The sequence below is a fragment of the Pygocentrus nattereri genome, chromosome 5, assembly GCF_015220715.1.
Source record: "Pygocentrus nattereri isolate fPygNat1 chromosome 5, fPygNat1.pri, whole genome shotgun sequence".
In the NCBI taxonomy this organism is placed as follows: domain Eukaryota; kingdom Metazoa; phylum Chordata; class Actinopteri; order Characiformes; family Serrasalmidae; genus Pygocentrus; species Pygocentrus nattereri.
Window position 1 is genome coordinate 39997457 of NC_051215.1, and position 27339 is coordinate 40024795.

Below are 27339 nucleotides of genomic sequence, written 5' to 3' on the forward strand. Positions count from 1 at the left end.
TGCAACGAGAAACTGTCAAACACTAAAAAGTTGTGAAGCAGAAGTCTCTTCTATTCTATTTTCCCGTTCCACCTTAAATGGAGCCTCATTTACATTTGGTGCCTCAGTCAAAATTTAAGGTGCAACGAAAAAATTTGAACAAGAAGCTGGAGAATAAGAAGCCTCATAAATCAGCCAAATGATGAGAGACATTTTACAATGAGCTGCTTTACTTCTGAGGAAAAGTTTTCTGGAGGAGATGGGAGGAAAACAGCTGTAGCTGAGATAACTAAAGCTTCATCATTTTTAGCCTATACTATGACATTAGTGCACACTAAGACATACTGGGCATTAAATGTTGGGGCTCCCAAGGTGGTTTGATTTTTGCTGAAAGGACAAAATGGTTCCTCTTAACATTTGGCTTGTTGCTCCTGACCTAACCTGTCTTTAATGCAGAAGGAGCTGGTCGGATTTCTCACTCATTCACTATTGTATTTTTGTTATGTTCCGCCACAGACTGTCCGGGCGCTGCACTTACCCACTTCCAAGTTCCGCCCTTTCCGTTCTACATTACGTTCTAAATTAAAATTCAGAAAATCGATTTTTCAATTCAGAATCGTTCACGTCTGCATCGCAATGTATCTAAGAATCGATTTATTCCCACACCCCTACTGTACATATACAGAGAAATTGGTGATGGCCCCTTAAACACATTTAACTCTTCTGCAATAATTTTAAAATATAAGCTGCCAGCTAGAAATGGTACAATTTTTTGTGTTTTTTTTGTGCAACAACAGTGATGATATATCAGATGGTATAAAAATTTTTTGAAGTCTTAGGCACCTTATCATTTATCTCAGCAGTAAGCCTGCTGTTGCCTATAAAATCCCTGAATAATGTTAGAATAAATAATAATAAACATAAATACAGTAAAAGGTTACAACACCTCATTTTCAAAAAGAGCAATTGACATCTTATGAGATGGTCTGAATAAATATATTTAAAATCATCACCAGCACCGCTAATTTTATTTAATTAAGGACCGAATTGCCAACTTAGGTACTGAATGATAACTAACAAATAATGCTGGCCATCCTTGAGGAGAGGTTTGGAAATGGTTAAGCAAACACACTTGCATATATAAAAAACAAACTTATTTTCCTTTACATTTTTCATGTTTTGTCATTTTTTGACATAAAAACTGAAATAAATTAGAAATGCAGACTCAAAGCTGTCAGTACACAATGTACAATGACAAACTTGCATAATTAATTATGCAGTAATGTAATTACATATAATTATGTAATGTAAACTGAACATACAGCACAGAACATTATTGAATCTCAAATCTCATGCTAAAGGGGATTTCCACCTTTCTCACTCGTGAGAACATTTTGGTGGTACTGTATTATAGGTCAGCCCTACTTTCTCACATGTTGTAAGTTAACCACTTTAAGCAGCCCACACAACCCATAAACACACTAAACTCACCTTACCTGCTTCATATAGCTGAATTACTTAAACACTTCAGCAAAGCCATTACCAGAACTTTCTACTGCAGATAATTCTATAGTCAATCATTTACCAAGGTTTTTATTGTTCAATATTGTACAATAAATAAACAAGAACAAATCATTTAAAAAGAATTTAAAATAAATTAAAAATACATAGTAAAAATATTTTGTGCATGCCATGTTGAGACAATAGGCCCTAGCAGTACAAATCCTTGGCAATGTTAAGTGTGTTTTCGATAAGACTGCCTTGTAATGTGCGCCATCAGCATTTCTGACCAAACCTCAGTAGTACTGACCAATAGCTGGCCAAGTATTAGAAAGAGCTCATAATTGTATCTGTATCTGTAACTGCTGAGATCAGCATTTTGATACGCCACTATGGGCCATATTTACAGTTTGCAGCAGGGTCTGTGAGGAGAAGCCTCCAAACAGAATGTTACCCAACGTGGAAAAGCAGCTTGATGACAGACGGCTGTGCCAAGCACATTCAGCAACAGACTGCTGCTCCTGATTAGAATCTCTTCAATTCATGGAAAATTACATAAGAAGTAAAGACAGGCTCTGCATCTCTTATAGGAGCAACTTTGCGAATTCTGTCAGTATGTTATTTTTTAGGTTAAGGAATGGTCTCATCTCCACAGCCCATGTAAATGCTGGGTCAGATAGCTCAGACTGAGAGTGTCCAGCCTCAGTTCTCCTCTATTGCCCTCACTCCTGTTGAGGTTGCTTCAGCTGTTTCTGAGAAAGTGTCCTTAAATCATACGCAATGTGGCAGCTTGCACTCGCTGTATGTGTGTGTCTACAAATGTGGAGGGGATTAGTTGGCCCAACATCTGCTTGTTGTAACACAGAGTGTGGTCAGTAGGGTGTGAATTTTTCTGTTTTCCTTTCTACACATCGTAACAGAAGTACACACATAATCACACGCAAGGGGTTCTCCATACGTTTCAAAGCACGTTTTTCTGCACAAGCCCCTTCTTTAACACTGGTATTAAAGAGATGGTTCAACAGAAAACCAAATATACACAATTTCCCCCTTACCCCAAGCATAGTCACTCACTATTTAACGTCTTTGCTTCTTTAGTTTTGCACTGGAGTTACAAACAGGGCTTAAACCCTTTTCTGCCATATAATCTGCTCTTCATCAAGAATCATGCGATTTCTCAATGCTGTTGTTGATTTATTCAATGTGTAGGGAATAAAGCAGAAAATTCTGAGATTTTTACATTTATGCATTCAGCAGATGCTCTTATGCTGAGTGACTTGTAGTTTTAACTGTGTTACAAATACAGCATTCGGAGTCTTGCTCAAGGCCTCCTATTGGAAAAGTATCACATATTTGCCCGGGTGGGGAATCAAAGCCTAGTCTGCTGCATGGAAGCCAGTGATATTACCCGCTACAATACAACAACTGCTGTTTTTACTTTTTTTGTATCAACAAGCAACCCTTTTTAACAAGAAATATTGTTACAAACAACTCTTTATACAACAAAATGTGGAAAAATAAAGTATATGACACCGTATGCTACTAAAAAGTAGAGACCTTCTCTACTTTTTACCCAGGGCTGTTGAATACAGTGGGAGCAGTGCTAAAGGGTGTCTCCTAAAGTTCACAGTCATCGCCACAGTCTTGAGCATGTTCAGCTCCAAGTAGTTTTGACTGCAACAGAACACCAGCTGTTCAACCTCCCGCCAATGTGCAGACTTGTCTGATGACTGCAGTGTCGTCTGCAAACTTCAGGAGTTTAACAGACGGGTCCTTAGAGGTGCAGTCATTGGTACAGAGAGAAAAGCAGTGAGGTGAGTACACATCCTTGAGGATCACTACTGCTGATTGTCCGTATAGCAGAAGTGACCTCCCCCAGCGTGACCTGCTGTTTCCTGTCTTTTAGGAAGCTGGTGATCCCCTAACAGTTGGCTGGAAAGACGGTGACCTGGGAGAGTTTGGAGGAGAGGATTTCTGGGATGATAGTGTTAAATTCCAAGCTAGCCACAAACAAGATCCCTGAATATGTCCCAGGGCAGTCAATGTGTTGCAGGATGTAGTGCAATCTCATGTTGACTGCATCATCCACTGACCTGTTTGGTCTATAGGTAAACTGCAGAGGAGCCAGCAAGTGTCCAGTGACATCCTTCTTTTGTGCCCACACTAGTCTATTAAATGACTTCATGACCACAGACGTCAAGGTGACAGGCCTTTAGTCACTCAGTCTTGTGATGGAGGGATTCTTGGGGACCAGGATGATGGTGGAAGGGTTGAAGAAGGAGGGGACATCACACAGAGGGGTTATCAAAGGTGTGATGGAAGCTGATGTTGTTCAGCTTTAGAGACTGATGGGTGTGACTTTGTCTCTCTAAACCTGAACCAAAGACATTTAGGTCATCAACCATGTTGTTTTCTTCAACAGAGGAAGGTGGTCTTTTGTAGTTTGTAAAGTCTGCAAGGCCTTGCCACACTGATGCCTGTTTTTCAGCTTTTCAGTGTGGTTTCTTCTAGCCACTCTGGTCGCCTTCTCTACTTCTGTAGGCATCTGCCTTGGCCTGACAAAGCTGTCCTAGTTTGGCTGTGAACCATGGCTTGTTACTATTGTATGTCTGCATAGCACATACATTTCTATGCAAAAACTGATGTTAAAATTCAGATTCAGAAACCAAATAAGTCAGTCTATTGGAGATTATTCAACAACTCAATACAGTTTGAGGCAGATGTGTGTTTAAGGATGTGTGCGGATACTGCTTAGCAGGGTGCAAGTTTCCATTACATGTGAGTGTACAAACATGTCTGAACTGATTGACTATATTTGGGTAAGGCAGGGAAAATTGGGCAAATTAGATTTTTTGTATAAATATTGCTTCAGTAACTAATGCAATATGCCCTCATACTCACACACACATACATACACACACACATACACACACACACACGCACACACACACACACACACACAATCCATCTAAACACTACCTGCAAGCCACCACTAGCAACACGTTTGGTCAGATGACCTAGATGCTTCTAGATGCTTCAAAGCCATGTGCAGTTTGCGGTTTTGCTTAAGTGCAAACTAATATGCTGAACTTGTCAAGATCACAAGTGTATGGATATGTATCATAACTATGTGGGAAAGTTACTAACACTGTTCATTTCTTTCTTCTCTGGCATTTCAGAAAGTGTGTTAGAATGTCACCAAGGCAATGAATTGTGGAATATACAGAAGTGCTCAAAAGTTTGGAATCCCAATTAAAACGTTTGCGATCATTGTTTTCAGTACAATTAAAAAGAAAATGTTTACTATGATGTCTCTATTCTCCTTCATTACACATTTCAACAAATTAGTAGTAATCAGTAAAAATTAGACCAGAATTATGGACACAACTGTAGATGAGTCCTTAATGAGAAAATTAACTTCCAGAATGATTCGTACTTGAAAATGTGGTGATTAAAAATTCAGGGAGATCACTTATGCAAATAAATGAATTAATGTAATAAATACATATCATATTATTGAATCATTTTTTGGTTTTCCCAATAAATGTAATCATTGAATACAACATCTCAATATCACTAGTGGTGTCTATTGTAATAAACCAAATTTAAATTATAACTTACAGAGTGTATTTCACTCTATACTGTATGTTAAAATTTAATGACAGCAATTAGTCAGGAAAGGGTGCACTTAGTGTGTGTTTAGTGTGGTCTTGCACACCATGCTTTTGCACATTTGACACATGGGACACACTTGAACATTTATCAAAGCACATGAGAGCTACACATTCACCCAAACATTCACATGGGTAATGACACACAGTGTTAAAGCAAGCCCACAGTGGCCCCTGATATCTGTCCAACAACCACTTCCCGACAAGACTTCAATCAGTGATCCAGTCATGCATACGCACACACACACAACACAATGTGCCTGTTACGTAACCCCCCTCTCCACTCCCGACCTGACAGGACAGAGTACACACTCCTGCAGAGAAATAAAGTATGGAAAACTAGCTGAAGGGAGTTGCAGAGTACTCACACTAAATCTCTCACTAGCCTCTCTCTGCGTACACAAGCAACTAATTAAACAGCAAAATGCAACGGCAGTGTCACATCAAGTCCACAGAGGATTCCAGGAGTGTAGCAGAACATATAGTCCTGCCTCTACTTCAGCTCTTTCAACTGAGCACTCACGCATGGCAGCTCACAGAAACCAGGGTGGTTTATGTACGCTTTGAGTAGAAAGACTCTAAAAAAAGATGTCAAGTCCTTCAGCACCTTCATCTTGGGTGGTGACAGTTTCCTGAATCATGAAAATAGCAAATACCACAGACAGTTTCGACAAAACTCAGTGGAGGAGCATGTCTTCCCATGCACATGAGAAGTGTGTGAAAAGTGGCATGAGATTAAATATCTATCACTAAAAAAGTATTTGTAAAAAAAAAATAAAAAAATTTCAATATAAAAATAAATAAATAAATAAATAAAAATAAATAAATAAAAAATATTCAAATGAAATATAAGTATATAAATATACAGTTCGATTTGTTTAACACTTTTTTGGCCACTGCATAAATTCGTAAGTATTACTTCATAGTTTTCACTATTTTTCTATAATAATTATTGAGTAGGTGTTACTAAACTTTTGCTTTATGTTGAATCTTGTAGGCAGAGGTGAATAGTAATGAGCTATGTTTTCTGAGTTACATGTATTCAAGCAATTTTTATGAATTGTGTCTCTGTCCAAAAAACAAAAATTATCATGAATCTTTAAACGTGTAATATTACAGGAGAAAGTCCTTTTATCATGACATTTTCACACGATGTAAAGGGCAACTCCAGCAACTGTTGAGTGTTCTCAAATGTATGTGTTTAATGTGTATAGTTACAGTATATTTATGAGAAAAGTAATCTACTTTTTACTCAGTTACATTTTAGTAATTAATATTTAGTAACCAATTTCTTTAAGTGTTTAATTTCATGTTACATTCGTGAGCATCTGACCTGCCCCCTATTTGGCCAAACTGCTAACTTTGGAGATGTTTTCTTTTAATTAAAAAAAAATCTGACATTGCAGCTTTAAGTATGACCTAACACATTTATAGGTGAAATCTAAGAGTGAAAGAAACAGTGAACTGCTTCTCTGCAGTAAACACCAGCACCTTCACTCTCGCTGACTGCCACTTCATTTACCCTCTTCTTATCTCTCCAAAGCCCAGTTGCCATCCTACAACCCCGGTATGCTTGAGATTGAGAGCCATTTGTTAACAATTCTAAAGTGCCAACTCTGACTGTGTGAGTGTCAAAAAGGACAGAGTGACAGATGGAAAGAGAGGAAGAGGAATGATGTTATCCATGTAAACCACGGAAAGCTCCACTGAGCAACTCACAATAAATTACACTAAACTCACTCTGTTCTGCAAAACTTTCTGTCTGCTCTGCAAATCCATCTTCTGAATTGACAAAAACAGTGAAACCAAATCAAACAATACAAGCAGTGTATGGCAAGCCACTGGAGAAATGAGGCAATTGCATATTCTGTAAATGAATGGGAGTTGTGTGTCGTCAGTCCTGAGGCTCCAGCGGGTTTGGTTAAAGGTCTGCAAGTACACACACACATGGACACACACTCTTAACTGCTAAATTAAGCCTCTTTCTGATGGGCCTTGCATGCACTGTTGTAAACAGTATTTCTGGTAAGAGCTTAAGGACAAGCCAATTGAGATAAAACCATGAAAATGCAGAGAGCCACAATCAGCAGCCAAATCTCAAATAAAGCACATCAGAGAGCAGTGGGAGGGCACATGAGGACCACTGAGATGCTAACTCAGGCCTTTTCACAGAAGTACTTAGTCATAGAATGGACATGCAAACCAGGGCTGGTGTTTTTCCAACTTCACGTCTCAAATCGTGTTCATATATATGCTATATTTAGAGTGACCATGCAGAGGCCCATTGCGCTACACTTTTTCCAGCCCGATGAAATAATTTAAAATAAAATAGTTTCTTAGTTAACAGTGTTAACCTACACTCTACTGCACTGAAATAATGCAGTTCCTGGCATGTCTTCATGTGTAAAGGCAATTTCTTAAAAACCGGCAGGCTGGAAACCACATTGGTGCCTCCTCCACTTCGCACCGAATCTCTTCATTTTCCAGTAAATTCTGGTAGTTTGTGGGGAAAACGAATAACTACAGTGTTTATGTCTACCCAGCAATTAATAATGTAAAAAAAATGAAGACAAGCAGGTTACTTTCTTTTCAGCATAAAATAATTTCTTCTTTTCCTGCATGTTTTCAAATAATGCTAATATTAATTTGACTTCAGTATATGTGTGAGGAGAGGAATCTACTTTTAATCAATAACATTTACTGACAAATTCATTTGGTGTGTTATATAGTAGTTTCTTCTATTGATGACATCATCTGTATTCCTTTGTGATTCATCAAACTTCTGACTTTCGAAGTTTATAACTGATTTTAGACCCAAAGGTTCCCAAAAAGAGAATATTAAAGTCTAGCAAAATTCAGCTTCTATGCTGATAGATGCTGAATGCTGGACTAAAAACTGCAGTTCTATAACTTATTCAGTACTTATATAGTTTTTTGACTAGGTGGTAAGACTTGAATGGCAGATAGTGTGCAATGATAGTTCACTTATGTGATTGCTGTGCTTCAATGTTCTTTAAGAAATAAATCCTTAATCATTGAGCTACTCTACTCTAACGAATGAGCGTTACTTTAAATCTTTGACATTTTAAAACCTAAGTCTAAAAGTTCCTGGCTGCGCAGGTTTATATTTTTGACTGTAACTTGGTGATACATTATACTGTTATCAGTGATCTATATGCTCTGCTTCAGCACAAACTCAGCTTTTCAGCAATGCGAGTTATTAACATAATTTGTCAATGTTTAAGACCAAAATAATATGCAAACGCATAAAAAACATAAAATTGGAAATTACACTGTCCACATTTTTCCTAAAAATATCCAAATATATGCAGAACAAAACAATTTGGATGAATAATCTTGAGGTGGCGATACAGCAAAAAATACAATATTGCAATACTTCAAGAAATTTTCATGATACATGATGTCACAGTATTTATTTTTTCAGACATCTGATCAGCAAGAACTGAGTAAAAAGAACCAATAGTGCTCCATTAAAAAATACTATCAGAAACTGCAAATACAATGATTTTTATGCAATATTTGGCATTCAGTGTTGCACTAAATGCAGTTAAATGGGACTAATTTAGCTGTGTTTATGATAAAACATGCAGTTGGTCAGTGCTCTACAAGTGCCAAAGATATGCATGATATGTTCAATAAAGCATACTGTATTGTACTGTGGCATAATTTATCACAATAACATCACATACTGTCATATTACCAAACCCTAGAATAATCTTAACAGTCAACCCACTTCAATCATTAAACTTACTGGAGGTCTCTGTCTTCTATGTGTAGACATGTGTGACTGTTTTCTCAGCTTTGTAAATAGATGTTTTTAGTTTATGCTCTTACTGATGACAGTATATAGGACTATATCACACTCCTGCTGTTTCTTATGAGCCTCTTTGTTTATTACGGCCTTGTTATTACTGCCCTAAAAAGCATTTGTAGTATTTCTGCACACATCTGGAAGACAATCATATTTTTCTAAAGCCTGATGTCAAATGTTTAGAAATTGCCCTGGAATTGGCTAGTTGCATTTGGACCTGCTACCACTACATGGGATTCACATTTTTAAAATAAAACCACAGTGGTGTGGGACAATCTCTAAAGCTGAATCTCCTCTTTGATTGGATCTGCTGGATGTCACATTTATCATCTGATGACAAGCAACAGCATAAAAAATGCTAAAAAATGGCAGTTGAACATTGATCTGTGTACACTGTAATCTAATGGGCAGACAATGCAGCTGATTCTGCATGTGTAACGTAGATTAGGCCTGGGATTTCAAAGGGATGTATGACTATATAAGCCATGCTGCTGGCTCTAATTTATTGTGAATTCGTAGTTTGCTGATATCTTAAAGGCCTGTAGTGCTGTTTAAGTTTAAACGCAACGTTTCATGAATGTTACATGTAAAGGGTTAAGACAAATAATTGTACCTCTTACTATATTACTGTGACTAATGTTATGCAACTCTATTGTGGAGTCTCATTTGGAGAATCCAGCCAAGCTAAAAATTCCTAACCTTCAAAAAAACATTCTGGAGCATGCAACAGATAAGACAAATGCTCTGAATTAGCATGAACCAATGCTAATTCAGGGAAAATCAGGGAAATCTTCCATTATTATCAACTCACATACACAAGAACACATACACAGATAGCTGCAGAGACACTTACAGCCAAAACATGCAGGGCCACAGCCCCCTCCATTCGCTCCTGGTTGGTGAAAATGTCATCAGGAAACTCGTGTATACCTGAGGAAAAAACAAACATGTGCATCAGTATTCACATATACAGGAGCACAGTAGTGACTCATTTATTATAAATCACCTAGTTAAAGAACTGCATCTACCTGCAGCAGTGTTAGAAACCATACATCAACTTATCTTGCTCTCCTGGACTTTCAATTACAAATTGAAACACCACATCTAACTTTTTCAGGTATGTAAAAAATGTTTTTTGGAATCATAGCAATTTATAGATCCATTTCTGTGAACTATACAGCATAGAGTCTAAACCACATCAAAAATCTGCTTTTTTCCCATTCAAATCATATAAACAACAGAATGTTGTAGATCTTTGAAAACACTAAAACAAAGTTATGACAGACAAAAATAAGCAAATGTATGTCTCTGTTATGTAAGCACGTGTTTCGATGACTTTCATCAGAGTCCTTTTCACAAGTGTGTCCAGCTTGAGAGCATGCAGTCATTAAAGCAAAAGAAGGAAATTCAGAAATTTATGTTAAAATTTCAAAGATTTACAGTTCACAAAAATTTTGAGGCTGATAATATAATTTGTAATGAAAAACTTGTTTTAGTTAGAAAAGAAGGCAAAACAGAATTGCCTACAATCTGCTATGCATCATGTAATGAACAGAATCTTGAGTTTTATTGCTTTTAGAAAATGATGTTGAAAATACTTATTCTGATGTATGTTCAATGAATGATTTAAAGTACAAATAATAATCATCACAATGAACAGTTCTTCCTTCAAGCAATACAGTTTGTTGGTAGTAGGCTATGGGTGCCAAGCAACTCATGATATAAGATATAATATATAATACATTGATACTGTTCTGTTAATTTACAAATTTAAGATTAATTAAGTAAAAAAATGAAGGCAATCAGTTTTTCATTTTTTGCAATAAAAATATAGTTTCAAAACAGAACTATCAGTTTTCTAAAATAGATTTTTCAGATTTTCATAGATTTTCATTTTGTTATTGTCAATACAATTTTAACACATATTTGTACTGTCACAGCAGGTTGTACATCAATGTGTGTTTGAAAGTGTCAAGCATCATGTCATACTTAACCCTCGGTATGCGTGAATGATGAGAGAAAACACCCACACATTTACAACATAGTGAGCTGCTCCAGTGTTAGTTTCTTAACCTGAAGCAAGGCTCCTCCACTAAGGTCAGGCAGACACGATAACAATCAGATTCGGCCGTGTGTGATTTTCAGCTGCTGATTTTCCTGCAGTTACGAAGCTGTTATCCTGGCCCTCTAAGTGTAGCTGCTCTGTTAACAAGCTATTCACAAACGCAGCATGCCACCTCGATGGCTCCACTGATAAGCTCTGGCCCACAGATTGGACCTGGTGCTTGCTGCAAGACTCCTATTAGGTCGGCCTGCCTTCAGCCAGCCGAGAGACAGTAGGAACAGTACAGCCAGTTGCGAACTCCCTGAAGCGCTAAAATTGTGCTCATTCCTCTACTGCCTGCTTGCTGCTATGACATCAACTACAGGGCTACCACTGAAAAGCTCAGAGACTCCCAAGACAGGCTGCTGTTTGTACAAGAAGAAAAGCTGATTGCCAATACGTGGCTTAAGCACGAGTTCTCTGAGTGTGGCTGTGTTTACGGCTCTGTGCTTTTTGTTGCTACAGTGAAAGGCTAAATCCCACTTAACTGAAAGAGAAGCATCTTATCCCACTCACTATTCTTTGTTACAAAGACAGACAGCGGTGCTCTTTCTTTTTTTCTATATGCAAACTGACAAGACTCTTCCACGAGGACCAAAAGAACAACATTATCATGCTGCAATTAAGGCTGCTTATAATTACTAGAACTGAAGGATAACTGGAATGCTTTGGCAAGTGGAATACAAACATCAGAATGTGAGACGGAAGCCAAAACACTATGAAAAGGGTTCATCTCATATAGTGGTTTACCGATGATAAAGCCATTAGCACAGAAAGCTGAGTGTGTGGGCCTGGCGGTGTTTGTCTATGGCTGCATGGCACACAGTGCCATTCTATCAGTGAACACCCAACAGGCTGAGTGTGCGAGCAGGCTAGACACTGCCCTGTCTGCCATGTCAGCACTGAGCCAATAGCAACTCACACACCACCACACTCCACTACTACACATGAAGGGTAAGGAGAGGGAGAGGGATAGAAAAGTGAAATGTATCCTGCTGGGAGGGAAGCTGCTGTAGTAAAATGATGTAGTGTAATTTTCAGGCTTTCAGTCTCACCAAGGTCTTCCTGTCTATGTACATCACTGTGCAAAAGGCAGAGAGTGTCCATTTAAATTTACCAGACAGTTAGACAGAAGTCTGAATAACAACATACATTAATTCATTCAATGTTTAGTGTGTTGATCCTTAGGCTTTATTACTGGCTTTCAGTTTTTCAAAGAAATCTGCAGGGATATTCTGATTGATAAGTTGGTTGTATTTTCTGCTTCTCAAAATCCAATCAATCCCAAACACATCCAATAACATTGAGGTCTGGACTCTGGGTTACTCTGCCCAGTGTTCTGAATACACCAGCAGCTTTTTTGATTAGTCTGGAAATTTGAATCTTTTTTGTTGGTTTCCTTTAGTCAGTAACAGCTTATTAGAAGCTACATATTCTTTCAGAGTCATAGCATTAAGTCATCTTCTCACAGTGGAAGGATAGTCAGAAACGTGTGGATTTCCTCAGACCTGAAGCAAGAGTGGAGCTCCTCTCTTTTAAAGATGAAAGTTTTAAGTGCTGTTAACCTTATGGTGATCAATTCGGTGGTCTGCAAGGTTGAATGGTTGTTAGGAGTCCCATTTTCACTGTATCTTTTAACAATTACTTGAACTCCAGTTGTGGAAAGTCCTGTTTTTTTCACTATTTTTCCTTTGACTCCTTCCTAAAGAAAGTGGATCACCTTACATTTAACCTCACCAGAAATATAACCTCATAGTTTATAAATAAATTTATAAATAAATTATTGCCATTTTGACTGGAAATTAAATAAATGCAGTGGTCCTTGTCTTTTGCACATCTAAAATGCTCTTATAATTCCCTGAACCCCAGACTTATTATTTTCTTTCAGCAATTGTTAGAATTTATTCAGGAACTATTAAAGTAATATGTAGTAATATATGTAGATGTAATAGTGAGGAATATGTGTCTTTGGGTGTTAATTTTGCTTTTCTTTGAATTTATTATCTTCAGTTTCATGATGCCATGAATGTTTTGTTTTGATACATATTATTTTACTTTTCCTTGTTTTATAAAGTTTGTGGTTCTCCCCTTATTTGTTTGTCTTTTTAATTATTTGTAATCTTATTTTTTTATTTTGCCTTTAACATCTTTTTTACCTGCCTGCTACACAAGTTACATTTTATGAATGGTGAATAAATGTAATATTATTATTAATAATGCTGTTATAGTCACCAATTGTCCATCATTTTACTCACTGACACTAATCCAGGTCCCCAGGACCTTGGGACACAGTGACCTCTGAGGCCACCACCTATGTCCACCTCCATTCCAGCCCACCATAAATTTCACAAAAGCCCTTAGCAGCAAGAGGAAAACATCACTCAACTGACTACAAAAGACTGATGGAAAGTGCACAAATTGAAAGCGAGAGTCATCTGTCTATTTTTCCTCCAACAGCTACAGGCCTCTGTAGGTGCTTATGGCTGGTGTGGGGCTCAGTGGTGACTGTGGTCCTCATTAGAGAAGCTCAAACACTGAGACTGAGTCCCCTTGTTGAGTGCAGTGCACTGGAGCATGGCTCTAAAAAGTGTATTCAGAAGAGCCCATGATTAACCTTATTTCAATTGCAGTACAACAAACTTCAATTACTGAGCCTGCACCAATTAAAAGATTTCAGTACAGCTTAACAGCGGCCTGAATTTGGCAACACTGCAGAAAAGATACAGGAGTCTTGCTTTTGCTGTAATTACCGTGGGCTTTAAAATAAAAATAATGACAAGACATTGTCACATAGGATTACGTAACCAACTGATCTATCCATGCTGAGACAACAAATGCAGCTGGGTCTTTCCTAGCAACTGATGTGATGTTTCATGAACTTTACAGAACATTGGCTAAAACCCAATTCAACCTTTTCAACTGAGATTAAAGTTACTGGTTTAAAATGCCGCTCTACCAACTGGACTTTGATGTTGTAGCTAATTAAAACTGAGTAGTTTAGAAACGACAACTGTTTTACCACCATGCTAATGTCCGCTTGATAAACCAACAAAAAAACTACACCTGATCTGTACTAACAGTGTGATCATTGTGTTTCTAGTTGTCCACGACAAATTCTCATTAGTTTTAATGTGATTTTTGCCAATGTTCTGTAAAGTTTGCTGAACCTTCCCACAACTGCTTTGGAAGAATGAGTTTGTGGGCAGAGCACTGGTAGGTCACATCCAGATAAAACCTAAAGGCCTGATAAAAGCCGCCAAGCCCTTTTTACTGCCTCTACATGCAGCCATTCTAGATTGTTGAGAACAGGCTTCCTGACGTTGGCCCACAGTCCGCAGAGCAGACAGGAGAGGATAAGAGGAGAGCTTGCGGATGAAGGCTGTGTTCCAACCTCTCTTCTTGCAGGGCTACAGGAGACTAATGGCCAACAGGAAGGGCATGAGGACTGTCCACATAAATTAAGTGCTGTCAGCACCAACCTCAAGCTCCGCTACACACACCTCCCCCTCATCCGTGCAGTAACTTCCCTCTCTGAGGGCAGATTCACATACAGCCACCATATTCAACACATGGACTCCTCGTGCCTTTGCCCAGCACTAAACAAACCGACTAATCAGAGTCAAACATCAGAAGTGCTCATATATCTAATGTTGAGTCACACAGTGACTGTCAGACCTGAGAGGCGCACTGAAGGCCAGGCCTCTGTAACACAAACTGAGGGGAGGGTAATATCTGTTGTCAGTTAAGCTTCAATGATGTTTCTGTTGTCAAGGTAAGCTACTCTTTCCTCCTCTCCGTAAGACAATATGGAGGTGTATAGCTTTGTTTCAGGTGTGGTAGTTCAAGCCTCATTCTAAGCGGAGTGGTCAAAGCTGATAGTCTTGTATACTGTTATTTTTCTGTCCCTGATTCTGTGTCGTTCACATTTCCTGAAAACACACTGACAAGAATAGTGGATGCAAAAAAAAACAAACACAAGAAACATCACTTCAGTCAGTCATCACTACCATTTTGATATATTTTAAATTGCTTACTGTGCAAACGTTTAAGGCGGTTTAGGGCTGTAAGCATTTGTTTACTCAAAAGACTAACACACTAATATTAAAATAAATACAAATGATAATAATGAGTAGTGAGTTTACACATGTCAATTCAACCCTTTCCAAACCTCTCCTCTTAACAGCCCAGTACCACTTGTACTCATCATCAAATAACTGGTTTGGCTCATCAAAACCCTATTATGTTAAATATTGTATTGATAGAATTTAACAAATCTAACAAACTTTAATTAAAAAGTTAAAATTCGACTTAAATCTCTTTTTTTCTACACTGTATAAATGTAACAGGGCAGAGGCTGGTCGGAAGAGCTTTTGAGGTTGTCAAATGTCAAATATTGCTTTTGTTCATCTAAAATAAAGTTCTGTGTTGCACTGTTACATTCAAAATATTTGAGCTGAACAGAATCAGTTAAATTGTTTGTTTCCACATAACGTAATCTAAGTTGAAGAGAAAAGCCATTTACAGTATAAATACAAATGCAGAGGTGGGTTTGATCAAAAGTGTACAATTTGAAAATGTCAGATTTTTTCCGCGTGCTTAAATGAGCTACAAAATAAATAACCTTGAGGGCAAAACATAAGGGGATGCATTTTAAAGGTGAATATGGCATGAAGGATCAACAAGAGGAAACACTCCCCCACATATGTGAAATATCCACCCAGAAAGAACTGCAAAAGGTATAAACCAGAATACAGTAGAACAGAAACTACAAAAGACAATAGATCAAAAGTTATCAAAAATGATCAAATTATCAAAAGTATCAAAAGTATCATAAAATTATCAAAAATATCATAATTTGTGAATTTCATGATGAATGGCCCAAAAAATGTCTGGTTCCATTGATTTACATTAAAAGTAAAGTAGTTTTTTTTTCTTTCTCCTATAAAGTTGTCATTTTGTCATTATACATATTATACATATATATATATATATATACATACACACACACATATATATACTATGTATTTGTCATATATATATATATATATGTAATGGTGTGGACTAATAATATTTCCACCCATTCTTGTTGTACTACATAAAAAACAGACATGATCTCTATGGCCATTATAATATTTGGATGTAATTCCAGCCTTTCTAGTGTTTAAACCCCAAAAGTCATTCTCTTTTGCCCATGGTAAGATGGATGGCAAGGAACCATTAACATATACCTATGTGCTTGTATTAGAAACGTCCAAAAAATACCCAATTATTACCCAAAAATACCCAAAAAATAATTCCCAATACAGGGAGAGATATAAAGAAAAAGGAGACAGACAGTGACAAAGAAAAAGAGTGAAATCTCAGCTTAGCCAAAAGTATATTCACAGTGACTGTATAAGACATCAAGCATAACGTACACACCAAAGTGATGTGACGTCTAGAAATAGTTCAGTTAAATGAGGGAATATCAGAGTTAATTGGGCTGAAGTGTAAACCAAAAGACTGTCTAACTGCCCATATGACAGAAAACAACTAGCAGTGTCTGACTTATTGCCTTACTCTCCTTATGCTGTGTAATTAATACAGAATATCCCTTTGGTAATTAATTTGTTGTCTGCTGTAATACAATTCCTATGTGCTTTAAAAACATATTTCCCATGAGAATTAGCAACATGTGAAGCCAACCTCTGAGTCATAATATGGAACACTAGAAGATAACAAACAATGACAGTCACTTATTCCAAGAAGTAAGAACTATACTGACTCAGTCACATCCTTGAGTACACAGAATAAACACTTACTTGATGTATAATTAAAGTTCTACTGTGTGCGCATTTATCTGAAGGGCAATTAATGGTGTGAAAATAACAACTTTTCACTACAATACATATCTAACAAGCAAACTCTGTGAAACATACTGAAGCGCTGTTGTACCGCTCTTCATTTGTAAGCATCACGTTCAAAATAATGCTGATGTAAAAGAGTGCACAAATTAGGAAATCTCATAATTCCTCCTTTTCAGTTCATTTTATCCCTTTGCAATAAGTCACTTTCCTGACCTTGGCAGTGACGAGTGGGTTAAGCCGCAAATGGTTCTGGGAAAAGTGGTTACTAGTATAATAGCTTTAAGACTTTGTCCTCAAAAATACTGAAATACTGCTTTGTCAACATCATGAATCCTGTTTTCTACAGATGACTCAATTTTCTCTGTATCTTTTTGAGAATATGCTTTTTGTGCACTTCAAGTACTGCTGGAGATGCATCATCTGTGGCCTGGTGCAGACAGGCACATGTAAATCAGCTATTATTCTCAGCTATGGAATCGGGCAGACGTCGCTTAGAAAATGCTAGCTTAAGTGATATAAAGGACATGAACACAGTCTTAGTAAAAGCTGGAGAATTGCTCTCTGTGCTTTTCTACTCACTGACATAATGCAGAGGCTTCTGGGATGGCTACAGTAATGCCCACATGCTCACACAACGTGCTCGTACACTCTTGTACACAGTGTGGAGATGTGCTTAAATTATTTGCTTGGCGCATCAGAGCACTGCACACTGTAAGAGTTATTCTCTAAATGGGGAAGGAGTGGGGTTGGACGAGCGAGGCAGCAGCAGGACAAAATACATATCTGCCAGCAGGACACAGTCATGCATGAGTAGGAGATATGAGTAGATTATGTGAAAAGCACTCTCTGTCCCCTTTTATTTCAATCCTTATACTGTTACTTAAAGTGGCAATTTAACCCTTAGTACTTAGTTATCGCCTGCAATAAACAAGCCCTGGTTTGATATTGCAACACCAAAAAGTACACGTAATTACTATGTAACTAACTATGTAATAATTACATAATTACATAACCATGAAATGTAAACCACATGTATGACAAAAAACAACATTACTGCCTTAATCAGATCAAAAACAGCTACACAGACAAGATGTTAGTTTAGATTAGCATGAGTTTTAGATAAATGAAAATAGTTACTTAAAGTTATTTGATACGCATCAAAGCAGACTAGTGAAGGACTGTTTGAAGTCCTAAATCTATTTCTTCTCCTTCAAATGAAGTACAGAAGCGTGGATGGGGGTGCAAACACATTTAATTAAACCTAAAAGGAATGTGGACACCAAAGATCGATTGATCTTAGCTGTGGTATCTGTTCTACTCTGTTTTCACTTCCTGAGTGCATTCTGAGGACGTCTTTAAATAAATTGGTCCTGTTAGGCCAAATTTGATGATTATGCAAGTGAGAATGTCATACATAGTGATGAGGTTTTGAGAGTGCAGTATCAACGTTTTTGAAAATCAGTGTCAGTACAAACTTTTTCACTGACAGTGCAGGCCTCGTACTGACTGAACTTCTTGTCACTGTCACAGTCACAGAGACTGCAATCAAGTGTTTTTTTGCCATACAATAATAACAACAATTGCAACATCCTCCTTGCTCCCTGTTCCTGTTCTGGAAATTAGAAGAAACAAAATAAGTAGAAAAATGAGTGTCTTCATCACTATTGTAAACTCGTACTTTGTACTCACGGTAATACAACTGTAGACTGTACATGTAATTGCCTATGAATTCTTCCTTCAAAAGTGAGAGTCTTCAACATTACATTTGTATCAGTAAGTAGAAGAGATGTTTTACTATGATTTGAAGCTATTATCGTGCCTACAGTCCTTCTGCAGAAAAGCCAGCATTTACATTATAGCCATGCTTTTTATTTTCATTGTTTCACACTGAAATAACCTGAAAAAATGTAAAAATTATAACAATTCTTTAAAAAGAATAACAGCTGATGTATAACACACTTGATTAAAAACATCTTTCTATTGGATATTTCTTGCCTGTGTAAAGCCTAGAGCTTGGCGTTATGTTGAAAATATAACATCACAATACTTCAAGATACTTCATAAATAGTTCACAATACACGATATGTCACTATATTTCAATTTTCTCCCATATTAAAAGTTAGAAAAGGCAAAAAAGAGAAAAGAGTGCCACAGTTCAAAAAACAACTTTGTGTACAAATGATTTTCATTTAACATTTCATATCCTGTGTTGCACTAAATGCAATTAAAAAGGAGTAAATGTTGCTCTCTTTGGATTGAAATATACAGTTGGTCTAGACTACTGATGATATCCAAGATGCGCTCACAAGAGGATACTGTGACATACTGTGATGTGACTATTATGAGCCAAAAGAGGAAGCCTCTAGAATCTCATTTACAGAAATTAATTATAACTGAAGCCATTATAACTTCATCAGTTCTGCTAGTTGGGTGTTTATATCACATTTCACTACAGATATTAACACCATTTCAGTTGCATCAGGTAAGAGACATGACTCAAAATGATCTCTCCAATTCTCTTCATCTCTCCTCCTGGGAGCTGCCGACAGGGCATGCAGACTGGGGTGTCGACTGTAAACATGTGCCTTACACTCAGGTGGCCATGGTATAGCAGCCGAAGGGGTACAGTAAAGACCACTAATTAATGACACGATTCGTACACTCACAACGCAACTCTTCCCTGCAATCTGTCTCCTTAACTCCTGCTCAGACACTGTGCCCAATTAGGCCTGGATTCAATTAATGCTTATTCACACATCCCTGACTAGTCACATCCCTAATTAGTCACATCAGAGCATGTTTGCTTCAGCTCAGCCCCGTAGCTGGCTTCTCCAAGCTGCAACTGATTTGCAAATCATGTTATAAAAGCTAGACCACGCACTTCACTGCAAAACAAGGCTTCTAATAATATAAATTCACAATTTACAGCTAAGCATAAAACAACACAGCTTGGCTGGAAGAGCAGAAAGAGTGTGAGTTAGCCCGTCTGGCTGAGGTTCTTAGCCTCTTGGTCAGGGTCAAGATGCAGAAGGGCGAATAAGAAATAACTCTGCTTTGTAACTTACATTAAAATAATATTCACGGTCAAATTGTGTTGCTTATGAAACACACACACACACACACACTCACACACACACACACACACACACACACACACACACACACACACACACACACACAGTGGGAGGGATAAGAATATTTGATGACACACACAGCCCTCTTCAAATCCCTGACTTTTAAATCTATGCTGGATCAAGCTGGATTTTCCTGCACTGCTGCTGCTGCTGGGACCGCAACTCTGAGAAACAACAGAGATGCCAGTCCATGCTGCATTACATAAGAGCCCAAATATTATATAATTCAGACTTTTTATTTTAATAAATAATTCATCCTAATCCTGCGCATCATTAAACAGATCTCAGGAGATAAGGCTTTTTAAGAACAATGCCAAACACAACGACTCTAATCTACACGTCACTGTATGGCGAACAGATGCCAGTTCAGTTTTTTTCCCCCTGCAAACCTTAAAAAATGAAAGTGTGTAGCAGGAATGGAGGGGGTGGACTTTAAAATGGCAAGCTGTAAGATTAAAAGAGAGCTTTGGCTTCCTAAGTCTGCCACTGGCTCTGATGAAACTGTACAACGGGAGTGAAAGATTGAGCATGGTCATTCTTGGTCTGTGAACTGATCACAAAAACAGTGTATCAGTGCATTTTGATGACAGTGTCAACAGCTAGAACAAGACGTTTAAAATGCAATTACATAAACTCAAGCAACATTTTTTGCAGAAAACTCCTTTAAGCTCTACACATATTATTCAGTTATTAATCTTATGGCATAATGTCCCATAATTAGTATGTACTGCTCAATAATTTCTATCAAAGTACTGTATATTGACTGGTCCTTAGACTTTAAGGCCTGAATCCTGAATACTGAATCCAGCTGAGAAGATCAAATGTTTTAATCCTGATGCCTACAAACATGTGTAGCCTTTGCTTCATTACAAGTGTGGCTGGGAGGTGCTGAACGTCACATTTAAACCTGTGGGTTAAAAGGGGTGTAAAATTCTCTTGTTTGTACTCCACTGAATTTGATTTGAAATATAATCTGCACAGTTGTTGTACACCATCATTCAACCAAAATGTAAAGCGGACCAAAATAAAGCCTTAGACTACTGGCCAACACTCACTCCTGAATGTGATGCTGTATATGAGAGTATTATGTACAATATCAGTTATAGTACCTTGTACCACAATTACATTAAAAAAAGTTAATCAGTAAAGTTAATGTTTCACAGGTACAAAGGTTTCTTACAATGGTGACAGTATATATTCTACATACAACTGTATGTATTATCTACATGCTTTGAATGAACAAGTCATCCACTGATGGGCATTACAGTAACAGAATGGTAGAGTTAGGACAGCTGGGAGATGAAGATGACCTGAGCTTACACTATAGAGTAGCTTCTTCTCTAATCCTTCCATAGATGACATGCCAGCTGCCTATACAGGGCGGGTGAAGGGCCATATGCCATCTACGGACACTTAAGCATGTGTATAACGTATTAGGGTCTATTACTATGGACAATCAGGCTGTTTAGATGTACAGCAGTCTGATGGGCATGAAATCCTTACCCTCGTTTGCTCTATGACTTTCTGCAGGGTCTCTGGCAATGACGTTTCTAACTCAGTTGACCAATCCCGCCTTAATATGCTGGATGACATGAGCAGCATGATTTCCTCACACATGAAAGTAGGGCAGTGTTTGTGGACTGGATAGTGATCCAAATGCCAAACATGTACGATAATACCAAATAGTACATGCAATGCGCGTGCAATGGTTGGCCAACAATATTGTCAATAACAGCTACATGCAGTATTATCAATATTGTCCAATAGCATGACGATGATTAGGGCTAATTTGAGGAGCTCTCTATTTATGTGATAACTATAAAGGCTCACTACTATAAAGGTAGTGAATCTGAACACAACATATCGTCACGGTAAGTATTACAAAAACATGAAAACTGCATCCAAGCTTCACCTTTAGCATAGGAAAATCTTTTTTTCATGAAGAGAGCTAATGGGAAAACAATATATATATATACATACAATTAAAAGTTTTGGCTGTTTATTAGTTTAAGAACTGAAACTACTACAAAAATGACATAAAATTACAGTGGAGACTAAAAGTCTGAGACCACTGGTGAAAATGCTTTTATTTTGCATTTATTTATAATTTAATACAAAGTTTTCTCATTATAAATGATATTATCAGCTTAATAATTGAATGACAAGTAGCATATTTTAATGTTTACAGGAATTTCAAATTTCTTAGTATTTCTTATGTCCCTCTTTTGCTTTAATGACTGTGTGCAAGCTGGCAAGGCTGCCATACGTTTACACAAAAGCTTCTGATGAGTCAAATACACCTGACAGTCATCTGTATAAAAGCCTCAACATGATCGACTTCACAAATTTGCTTCAGTTTGAACAGTGACCTAGCAATTTTGATTTCCTCTTCATTTTCATTGTGAGAACTTTTCTTTGTATTAAATTTTTCAAGATTCTAAAGCTTCATGTTATTTGTTTCCAGGTTTAAATGGAAAATTGTGTGTCCTGAGACCTTTGAACTCTAAACTAATAATATCAACTGAGATTATCGGTTATCAGAATGTTTTGCCTGAAATCAACATCAGCCACAAAATCTTCATACGGGCGGGCCCTCGTGTGCATACATGCACTGGAGTGGAACAGCAAGTGTCGTTCTCATTTATCGCATCGCTGCATATGCCTGTCTGTTCAGAACAAAAGCAATCAGATTTTCCTCCCCGAAATATGCTTGCTGGGCCATTTAAGGAGACAGAGTGCTGTCCCGGCCCTTTAAATCTCCACCTTTCCCTGCTCCTGAAAACACTTACAAACAACCACATATGGTTGCATTTAGGTTTTTTTGCCACAAGTGTTTAAAAACAACTGGGTGGTACATTACCTAATGCATCAAACATTTGTCTGATGGTAGAGAAGGGGACTGAAGGAACAGAGGCTGTAAGCTGGACGAATAAACTTGGGACACAATCCTAATAGTTACGAATGAAAAATAAGTCTGCAGTCCTTATAGTGTGCAGCTGTAAAGTGTTCAACCATGGCAAATGCTTGCAAAATTATAGGATATAGTCAAATTCTGTTTTATCCCTTAAACCACAAAAATCTCCAACTGGTTCCAGTGACTCCTACAATTTAGACACACCATACTGTCTGAATTGATGGAGTGGAAGAGAACAACAAAGAACTGTCCTAGATTACTGCACTTTAGAGACGGTGTGTATATGTGTGGGGAGTGATTCTCAGTGACCGCTGAAACCTGGGGCAGTGGGTTCCACAGATGCCAGCGGGACCCAAACACACACTCAAAACTGTGACCAAGTTGTCACCCTCCACAGAGCAGCCCTCAAGAAGAAGGCCAAGCAGTGAGGAAAAGACAGGGCAAGGTACTGTACAGAGAGCGATAAGAAGGAAGAGGAAACAAAAACAGTCAAATGAACAAAAACAGAGTACAAAAACAGAGGTACAGTGAGAAAGAGCAGACCACACAGGCTGCTCAGCTCCTGTTTTACAACATATTCCCAAACAGATATTAGCAGCAACATTGTGTGCCGTATGTCCAACAGAGGTGGCAATCTAAAGACATCATGCAATGTAATCATAATACTTGAGTCATGATACAATTTTATTGCAAAGATTTAAACATTTGTGATAAAATGCAATTTATTATATTTAGCTGTAAATAGATAAACATAATAAAAACTGATAGCAAGTACACAAATGTTGTAAAAAAAGTCACATTTGATTCTGTCCTCTACAGATGATCTACTGATGCTCAAATTGTGAAAAAAAGTTTCAGGTGAAATTGCTAATTATCTAAAAGATCAGGATTGGGGTTTAGTTTAGGTTTTTGGGTTTAAGTTAAGATTTGGTTTTGATTTAAATTAGATCTACCAGAATCTACTACATTCAACTTAGCACTGAGGGTTCACTTTAATAGATATTTAGTTGAAAGCTGAGAATAATAACATTCAAACAGTATCACCCTCCATTCACACATTAATGAACATTCTTATCCAGATATTACAACAGAAGGTAAATTAAATGTGGTGCAATGGAATGTCAGTATTTTAGAAGGGAACTTTGAAACTTAAAGCAACACTTTATTTCACTTGGTGTGAGTGTGTGTGTGTGTGTGTGTGTGTGGGACATGGCAGTGACCTGAATGATAGGTAACTGACTTCACAGCTTTAAGTTACTCTAAAATTGATTTAGCTCTCCTAACTCACAATTTTAGTGTTCTATGTAAGATTTGGAGATTTGGAGACCTCTCTGGTGGAAATGTGCAATTGCACAAAACATGTGGCAGAACATTTTGTGACATTCTCTGCTTTCCATGAGTAGATGAATCTGATGAGTGTGTTAAAGGCATATTCAAAAAGAACTCATCAGATAATGTACGTGAAGTATCAGTATGACATGATTTTGCATTCGAGAGCTAGACATCCTTCTTTTTAAGCCTGTGTGTTATGCTAACACATGAAGACAATGCTCTGCAAAACTCACACAAAATCTAAATTTTCAGTTATTATTTCAGGTTTTACAGTGTGACTTGCAGAAGTGCACACAAACCATATTTTAATGTATTTTATATGTTTTTCAAATTTAACAAAAAAGTCTGTGTATTGTGTAGCTTTAACATGAGCTTACTTTAAAAAAGGTACTGAATATGCTGCCTCATTATAAGCTGAAAATACCCTCAAACAGTTGTTAATTTCAAGCTGTTACTTACGCCTCTCTGTAGCAATACAATTTGCCCCCACAAAAAAATCACGATACTAGGTTGTACATACTTTTTTCTTCCACCCCCAAAATCCAGAGTGTAAGGGCGTATGTGTGTGTGCTGCAGCGGCTGCGTGTTTCTCTGTGTGTGTGTCCACATCATTAGAGAGACATTGTTCAGTCAGTGTGAGATGCAGTGGCAGGAAAATGAGAGCTCTTCATGTGGGAGTAAAACACTTAATTAAATCTTTCCAACATTACATTTGTGGGCGAATGTCAGTCCTTTTATTTCACGCAGGCATTATCTCAACTAACAGAAGCCTCAATAAAGAAATAACACTTAAAAAACCCTTTCCCCGTGTTTTTATATGAGCAAAATGTCACCAGTCAGCAATAGCACTTACTCTCAACCTGGCACACTCAGCCAGAATGAATAGTCATCCACAGGGAACACATTAATTAAAGGTGCTTCAAATTAGACAAGTCAGTGTCTTAATCCAGTGTAGCCAACGTGTATCCCTCATCTCTCTCTCTCTCTCTCTCTCTCTCTCTCTCTCTCTCTCTCTCACTCTCTCTCTCTCTCCCTCTCTCTCGGTGAGATGTCTGGCTCACAGTACTGCCATTGATGTCTACATCTGAACTCAGACTGAGCTCCTGGGCTTATCAATGAGCATCAATCGCCGGTCATATGAACTCTGCTCACACCTACAAGCACTGAGCGTATACCTACTCTCAAGCGTGGAACAAAATACAATGCGTGTCGGAAGCACGTCTGTGGGTCTCTCTGGAGACGTCATATTCCTGGAAACATGGCTATTTCTGCCAGCATGTGTGCCAGTGAATCATAAATCATGCAGTGAAGAGATCAGGTCAGGTCCAGATGGAGAGAGAGAGCAAGAGAGTGAGAAAGAGAGGGAGAGCGAAAGAAAGAAGAGGGGTTAGAGGGACAGGACTGTCATGTTAAAGGCTACAACAGGCCAGCGGGACTGCAGAAAGGGCACATGGTAATACTGGCATTTAATCAGGATGATGCTGAACGTGGTGAGAAAGAGAAACGACCTCGGCCTCCAGAAGCCAGATTCTTGGGGCTGGTGAGACGGAGAGAGAGAGAGAGAGAGAGAGAGAGAGAGAGAGAGAGAGAAGAGAGAGAGAGCTTTATAATCATTCCTTCATTATACAGTCCTTTTGATCCAGCGAGCAAAATGAGCCTCTTAGGTTAAACTCTTGCATTGCTTTGAGCTGGAGACAGTATACATGCACTCCTACACTCATTAAAATACATTAATAAAGCTGTCGTCTTCCAACATTACATCTAGTGCGCTGAGTCCTCTGCAACCTTGAGAGCTTGTGCTAGAGGTTGTGTCTGCTGTGATTAAGATCACAGGTAAGTCCTGAGAGTGGCTGTATACAAATACAAGCAGCCTCATAGTGGGAGCCATGTGCCTCTTTACTTCTTTACTTTCTACCCTCTCTTTTCCCATTCCCCACAACCACATCTGTGTTACACAGTGTGGGAACATTTAACAGCAGTCCTGATATACTCACACACACACACACACACACACACACACACACACACACACACACACACACACACACACACACACAAATGTACACACAAACACAAGGATCAGAGGTATTCTAAATGTGGACATCTGAATAATTAATTGGCTTTACCCCTGATTGAAGGCCCTTTGCTAAGCTAAAGCCTGCACAGAGCCACTAGGTATACCTGTCAAAGTCCGATGGAACCAGATCAGTTGGATTTGGTCAAGTTTGGACATTGTTCAAATATTTCCCAGTTCTGTTTGGATTTTAAATTTCATGTTTAGGTTTCTCCATGTTTAATGAAACCTGGGCTGAATTTACTCCTTTACAATTCTTTTGTTTTATTCTTCCTTCCTACTTTTATCACCCAAACCCAAAGCCAGTGTTACAACTTAAAGTCATGCTTCTGCAAAATTCAAACCTACACAATTTTACCTAAAATACAGCTGATAAGCCAAGATCCAAGATATTTTTGGTGCCTGAAGTTTATTTTGTTTTGCACTGACACGCCGAGGATAATGTATTTAATATCTAATACCTACATGAGGCTAAAAGCTACCTGCTCGCATGTTTTAATAGACTCAGTCAAATTATGATTTGTTGATTTTCTAAGTGAAAATAAGTAACATGCTCTACAGTAAACTTAAATATTTTCAGAAAATTTTAGTCCACAATTTCTTGAGTTTAACATACTAAAAAATGTAAAATGTGTTGTAACTCTGGCATGGGTCACATTTTATGTTTTATTTTTTCCCCTAATATGTTAAATTGAGCAAATAAACAGTAACTGTGCACTAAAATGTACAGAAGTGTGTTCTCTCTAGAGGATGTGTACTTTCTCTTACTTAGCAAACCAACAAATTTAATCGGGGCACCCAACTTTTGCTAAAAAACGGCATTTGTTATTTTAAAGACAAAAAAAACAGTGTTACTTTAAAATAACAAACAGTATTTTTTAGATAGATAGATAGATAGATAGATAGATAGACAGACAGACAGACAGACAGACAGACAGACAGATAGATAGATA

The 27339-nt window shown here is 37.8% G+C and overlaps 1 protein-coding gene across 1 annotated transcript in view; it reads right to left on the bottom strand.

Moving 5' to 3' along the window:
• The window catches only part of slc24a3 (solute carrier family 24 member 3), a 93004-nt gene that overhangs the window by 16756 nt on the left and 48909 nt on the right, over positions 1 to 27339 (bottom strand). The window contains exon 3 of the mRNA XM_017722617.2: positions 9836 to 9912. Coding sequence (XP_017578106.1) covers positions 9836 to 9912 — 77 coding nt within the window. The remainder of the gene's footprint in view (positions 1 to 9835; positions 9913 to 27339) is intronic.